Source organism: Aythya marila (assembly GCF_965140915.1).
Source record: "Aythya marila genome assembly, chromosome: 27".
NCBI classification, from domain to species: domain Eukaryota; kingdom Metazoa; phylum Chordata; class Aves; order Anseriformes; family Anatidae; genus Aythya; species Aythya marila.
The window spans coordinates 4,854,135-4,860,543 of record NC_139068.1 but is presented as its reverse complement, the minus strand read 5'-3'; the positions used below and the strand labels follow the sequence as shown (position 1 = coordinate 4,860,543).

Sequence of the window (6,409 nt, the reverse complement as noted above, 5' to 3'; positions counted from 1 at the left end):
GTGGGCGCAGCGGCCGCCGAGCCCCATCCCTTCCTGCAAGGAATCGTCCCCCCAGGACCCACGGGGACATTGCTGGGCCTGGCACCCCCTTCACTGCGCACGGGGCTGGGGACACCGAAAATTTGGTGGCTGCCCAGCGGCACCGAGCACCGCCCGTCGAGGCAGCTCCTATTGCTGATGCTAATTCGGGCATCCCGGCAGGAGGAGGGAGCGGTGTAAAATCAGTCCTCAAAGGGGCTTTTGTGTCCCGGAGCAGGGCGGCGGGGCTGGGGTGCTCCGAGCATCCATCTTTTGCCTTTCCCTCTTTTTTTTTGTGTCTGCCTGGAGCTGAAAGGCGACGCTGTGGGGGCTGCCAGGCTCTCGGGGCCCCCGCATTCGTTCCAGGGAGGTGCTGACACCGGGGTTTGTGCAGCCCCTATGGCCACTACGAGGGTTTGGGGACCTTGGAGGGGTCGGGACCCCAATGGTGCCCAGCCAGGGAAGGTGCTGAGGGGCTCTGCTCAGGGCTGGGGGCACCCAGCAGCCGGGATGGGGGTGCTGGGGGCTTTTTGGCACCGTAGCCCACGAGTTCTGCCCGTCGGTGGAAGGGATGCTCGGCTCCAGGCGAGGGGACGCAATGGGGGCTGAGTGCTCAGGATGTCCTGGGGGGGGTTTTGGGGGGGATGCCGCTGTCCCCTCCCCGGTACCCCAACCCACGAGGGATGCTCGGGGCACGGGCGGAGGCGACATCTAGCGGGAAGCGCATCCCAAGCCCCGGGAGCTCCAATATCCATGGCAACCCCTCAGGGCCCTCAGCACCCTGCCAGGACCAGGGGGCACCCACCAGCACCCCGGGACCCCCCCCCAAATAATGGGGGCGAGCGGGTGCTGCTGGCAAGGCAGGGCTTGAAACGCTCCCCAGGGCGGATGAAACACACGCGGACCCCGCTGTGACACGGGTGCTGGAAGGATTTGGGGTCCCAAATCTTTCCTGTGGTCCCAGGAGCTCTGCACGGGGCAGTTCGCAGTGCAGAGACCCCTTTTCTGGACGGGGTGCCCCCACCCCAAGGTGCCACTGCCCACCTCCGTCCCCCCCCTGTGCCCACCTCTGTCATTTATGGGACATAAATGAGCTCAAAGCACTGATTTATCTCGCGAGGAAGATTTGGGCAGGATGCAGGGGAGATGCTCACGGTGCGAGGGCGAGGTCCCAACCCCAGGGTCCGAGGGGGGGCACGGGGCTGGAGCTTCCCCTCCCCCAAAAAACCTGCGCACCCAAATCTCAGCACCCAGGGGCCAAGTGCTGGGACGGGCACCGCACAGCCCCGGGTGCAAACACGCAGCGCTGCGGATGTCGAGGTGTGCAGGGGAGCGCGGATACCCCCGGGAACCCCCCCAAATGCTGCCCCCAGCCCCCGTCCCACACACGGGGCTGGGGGCCCCGCACGGCGGCGGCGGCGGCTCCGGGATTCGAACCGGCGGCCCCGCGGCTCCCAGGAGGCAGCGCCCGCGGAACCGGGCGCCGCCGCAAGCGCCCGCCCCCTCCCGGTTCTGCTTTCTCATTGGATAACGAGCTGTCGATCACGAGCAGCGCGGCAGCGGATTGGTCAGCGGGGAGAGGCGGCGGGGGAGGGGGGGGGGCTTCCTGCGGCCGCCTTTGCGCTGACCCCGGCATGGTGAGAGCGGGCGGGGGGCGGCGGGGGGGGGACGGGGGTGTCCCGGGGGTGCACGGCCGGGGGTGGGGGGGCACCCCTGGGCTGTTCTGGGGGGTGCATGCTCGGGGGGTGCATGCACGGGGGGGGCACCCCTGGGGTGTCCCGGGGGGGGTGCATGCACGGGGGGGGCATGGCAGTGCTATACCGGGGGGGTGCATGCTCGGGGGGGGCACCCCTGGGGTGTCCCGGGGGGGTGCATGCACGGGGGGGGCTTATATGGGGTGTTCCTGGGGGGTCAGTGCTTGGGGAGGGCACCCCTAGGCTGTCCCGGGGGGGTGCATGCACGGGGGGGTGCATGACAGTGCTATCCCGGGGGGGTCGGTGCTCAGGGGTGCATGCACAGAGGGGCATCATTGGGGTGTCCCGGGGGGGTACAGACCCGGGGCTGTCATGGGGGGGGTTAATGTCCCGGGGGGGTTAAAGCCCAGGCTGTCCCGGTGGGGTTAAAATTCAAGGGTGCATCCCCAGGCTGTCCCTGGGGGGGGGGGGCGATTAATGCCCAGGGGTGCATGTCCCAAGGCAGGGAGCTGGAGGGGGGGCTCCCCCAGCCCAGGGATGCTCCTTGGGGGGGGAGGAGGTGATGGGGGTGTCAGGGTCAGCCCCTAATCGCCCCCCCGGCGCAGGCGGTGATGGGGGTGCAGGTGGTGGTGAGCCTGCTGGCAGCCAGCGTCATGCAGAAGCTGGCCCCGCACTGCTCCTTCGCCCGCTGGCTGCTCTGCAACGGCAGGTATGGCCCCCGACACCCCCCCACCCCGACACCCCCAGCCCTGTGGGTTATTTCGGGGACACCCGGCCCTCCCCGGGCCCTCAGGTTTTGGGGACACCCAGCTTATGCCTGCGTTTTCTCCAGCCTGCACCGCTACAAGCACCCGTCGGAAGAGGAGCTCCGCGCCCTGGCGGGCAAGCAGCGCCCCAAAGCCAAGCGGGACAGGTGGGGGGGCACTTCCCAGGATCAATATTTTGGGTTGGTGCTAAGGGAAGCGATCCCGGACCTGGTGGGAGCTGCAAAAGTGACGGCAGCCTCGGGCGCAGGCGGGCTGGGGGCTGTCCGTGATGATGATGATGATGATGATGATGATGATGATGATGATGATGATGATGATGATGATGATGATGAGCCCCCAGCTGGGGACGTGCAGCCCCACGAGGGTCTTCGGGCACCGTGGGACCCAAGGGATGAGCCAGCTCTTTGCCCGCCTGCCCTAAGCCCACGTTTCCCCTACAGGAGGGTGAACGGTGTGCTGGACGACAAGCCCCTCTCCGTGCCCCGTGACATCGACCTCCGCCTGGACACCAGCCCCATCACGGCCGTGGATGCTCTCGGTAACCCCCCCCTGGGGGTGGCAGCTCCAGGAGCACCCACAGAGCCCCCATCCCGTGCACCCACCCCACTGCCCTCCATCCAGGACCCCTGGCCATGCCTGGGTGCCCATGGGACCCCCGCGGCGCGGTGACGTGTCCCCCTGTCGTCCCCCCCCCCCCAGTGCTGCGCTATTTCCTGGAGTACCAATGGTTCGTGGACTTCGCCGTCTACTCCACCGCCGTGTACGTCTTCACCGAGGGCTACTTCTGCCTGGCGGACCCCCAGAAGGAGACCAACATCGGGGTGCTGTGGTGCCTGCTGACGGTCGTCTTCTCCGTGTATCCTTCTGCCGGGGCTGCCCAGCGCTGGGGCGAGACCCCCGCCATCCCCCCGGGTCCGTGCTGCCGCTGGAGCGGGGGGAGAAGACCCCAAGCTCCTCGGTCTTGTTCTCATTTTCAAGCTGGTTGAAGCAGAAGGATTTTGGGGCTTGGAAATTTAGGTCCAAATTCGTGGACTTGGAAACCACCGGCTGTGCCCAAGAGCGTTCTGGGCCGAGGTGGTGGCGGCCTAATGGTGTAGATGCTAATGAGCAGGGGCTGATTATGATTATTAGGGGCTCCACCGGCTCTGGAGAGGGTCCCGCTGGCTCTGGGGGGGGTCCCATAGCCCCTGCTTTCCTTGACGACCCCCCCACGCCCGCAGTAAGGTTTTCTTCATGGTGATGCGCCATTATTTCCGCTCGGAGGAGGGGGGCGAGCGCTCCGTCTGCCTCACCTTCGCCTTCTTCTTCCTCCTCCTCGCCATGGTGGCCCTGGTGATCCGCGAGGACTACCTGGAGTTCGGCCTCGAGCCGGGTGGGTACGAGGGGACGGGAGGGGACGGGGCGATGTGGGTAGGTGGCCCCGAGCACCCCACTCACGGCCGCTCGCTCCCCGCAGGGCTGGCCGGCGTCAGCAGCAACCTGGAGAGCGTCCTGAAGCAGCGGGGCTGGGAGTGGACGTGAGTTGGCATCAGGGTGGGAAACGGGGTTTGGGAAACAGGGTTTGGGAAATGGGGCTTCCCCTCTCTGTGACCCACAGGAGAGAAAGAACCAGAGGGTCCCCTGGGGCTCCGTGGGGATGGGGCCAACCTCTGTCCCCCTCCTGTCCCCTTGTTCTTTGCGCAGGGTGCCCCTCGCCAAGCTGGCCTTCAAGCTGGGGCTGGTGGCCCTGTGCTCCTTCCTGGGTGCCTGCCTGACCTTCCCGGGGCTGCGCCTGGCCCAGACCCACCTCGACGCTCTGCGGATGGCGGCCGACAAGCCCCTGACCCAGTTGGGTGAAACCTGGGGCCGGGAGGGGACAGGGTGGCGGCCCGGACCCCCTGGCTCTGTGGTGAGGGGTCGGGTAAGGACGTCTCTGATGGGGTCTCTGCTGGTTCTGCCGCAGGGTCCTGCTCCACACGAGTTTCCTGGCGCCCGTCATCGTGGTGGTGATGTGGATCAAGCCCATCTCCAGGGATTTCCTGCTCCACGCGCCCATGGGCAAGCAGACGGTGCAGCTGTAAGCGGGACGCGGCGTCACCCCGTGCCCCAGGGACCTCCCTCTGAGGGGAAACTGAGGCACGGGGCGCTCCAGCTCCCCTCCTCCTTGGCGTGTGTGTGCGTGGGTGGGGGGGCTTCTGGACTGCAGGAGCCTTTTCCTGCAGCCCCCTCCTCTCGTTGCAGCATGTCGGACTCTGCCTACAACACCGCGCGCCTCTGGACCATCGTCGGCCTCTGCCTGCTGCGCCTGGCCGTCACCCGCCACCACCTCCAGGCCTACCTGGGCCTGGCCGAGCGCTGGGTGGAGCAGATGAGGAGGGAAGCGGGGCGCATCGCCGCCGTGGAGATCCAGCGCAAGGTCCAGGCACCTTGGGGGGAGCCCAGGGGTTGGGGGGCATGGCTGGGAGCCCCCCCACTGATCCCCGCTGCCCCTTTGCGTACAGATCACGCGGATTTACTGCTACGTCTCGGTGGTCAGCCTGCAGTACCTGGGGCCCGTCATCCTCACCCTGCACTGCGCCCTGCTCCTCAAAACGCTGGGTACGGAGCCGCCGGCACCCGAGGCAGCCCCCCCCTGAGGTGCTAGAGGTTGGCTTCAGGTAGGGCCGACGATCCTCAGGCTCCTTGTCCCCTCTGTCACACAGGGCACCACTCGTGGGGGCTGTACCCGGAGCCCTCTCCCGTCCCTCCGGCAGTGAGCGCAGCGCCGCCGCGTCCCGGCAGCGAGGATGGGGAGGACGTGCGTGCCGCGGTGGAGCAGATCACGGGCATCTTGGGCGGCATCTTCACCCCTCTCTTCTTCCGCGGACTCCTCGCCTTCGTCACCTGGTGGGTGGCCGTCTGCCAGGTCGTCACCAGCCTCTTCGGCCTCTACTTCCACCAGTACCTGGCAGCGTCCTGACTGGGGGAGCTGGGACCTGCCTGGGGGCACAGTCAGTGCCCGGCTGCTGGCCCCGCACGCGTCCCGTGCCCGCGGGGCGTTTGCCTTTTGCCACCTTGCTGCTGCCTCGGCTGGTTTCCCTGCTTACACGTGCCCACGAGGACGTGCACCTGGGACACTTCTGCAGCCAGCTCTTGGCATGAGGGGTTTTGTGCAGCGGTGCCAGCGTGGGCATCGCCTTCTCCCCTTCCTGCTGCCCTTCACCACCGTGCCTGTCTCTGTCCCCGTGTGGGATGCTGCCTGCACGGGGAGGGAGGTCCCCCCCAGCGGGGTTTGCTGCTGCCAGCTCCGAGCCATCGCTGCTGGGAAGAGGCTCAGCTGCTAGCAGGATCAGCCTTGCATGGCAGAGACCTTGGGGCAACGTCCTCCCTTCCCAGCGCAGACTTTGGGGTTTTGCTCTGCGTAGTTTGCCTCTCCTGGCTGAGGGCGAGTGTATTTTTGTAGGGTCTCTGCTCTGGCCAGCCACGTCAGAGCTGTCGGGCTCATCCCTCTGCTTTGTGTGAAATCCGCAGACCCGGCAGCCTCAGCTGGGGGCTGCTGTAGAAATAAATAAGTAACCCAGAGGCTAGTTGGTACTCCGAAAGCTGCTTTGCTTGCACTTTGCTGCCCCGAAGCCCCTCCTGGGGGTGTTTTCGCAGCGGGAGGACGAGGCCGAACACTTGAACAAACACTCGAGACCTTGTGTTCACCCCATGGCAGCCGGACTCTGTTCCCAGCCACTCCTCTCCATCTGCATTGGGATCAAAACCAGGCTAATAACGCGCCGGTCCCAGCAGCATTTGAGGGGACGCAGCCCCTCGTGCAGCTCCTGGAGGCTCCCGGGGCAGGGAGGCAGCCCAGCTCTTCCCCACCGCACGGTGGGTGCTGGTCCAGCTGCATGAAAAAGGATTAGCAGGTCTGGGCTGCTCAGAGAAAAGGAAAGGGGCTCTGATCCTATTTGATAGCCTTGTAAT

General features: G+C 66.5%; 1 protein-coding gene across 1 annotated transcript; it reads left to right on the top strand.

Moving 5' to 3' along the window:
- Positions 1-1,635: 1,635 nt before the first annotated feature.
- Positions 1,636-6,140, top strand: TMEM161A (transmembrane protein 161A). Its single transcript, XM_082780283.1, has 12 exons — positions 1,636-1,655; positions 2,318-2,421; positions 2,545-2,625; positions 2,920-3,017; positions 3,179-3,335; positions 3,700-3,851; positions 3,936-3,996; positions 4,163-4,306; positions 4,422-4,535; positions 4,700-4,874; positions 4,960-5,056; positions 5,161-6,140. Exons 1-12 carry the CDS (start codon positions 1,653-1,655, stop codon positions 5,415-5,417), a joined length of 1,443 nt encoding a protein of 480 aa, XP_082636409.1. The 5' UTR covers positions 1,636-1,652; the 3' UTR covers positions 5,418-6,140.
- Positions 6,141-6,409: the final 269 nt, after the last annotated feature.

Excerpts from the sequence above, each read along its gene's own strand:
- TMEM161A (XM_082780283.1), top strand. Across the intron at positions 2,422-2,544 it reads TGGCTGCTCTGCAACGGCAG|CCTGCACCGCTACAAGCACC; the intron begins GTATGGCCCCCG and ends CGTTTTCTCCAG. Across the intron at positions 4,875-4,959 it reads CCGTGGAGATCCAGCGCAAG|ATCACGCGGATTTACTGCTA; the intron begins GTCCAGGCACCT and ends CTTTGCGTACAG.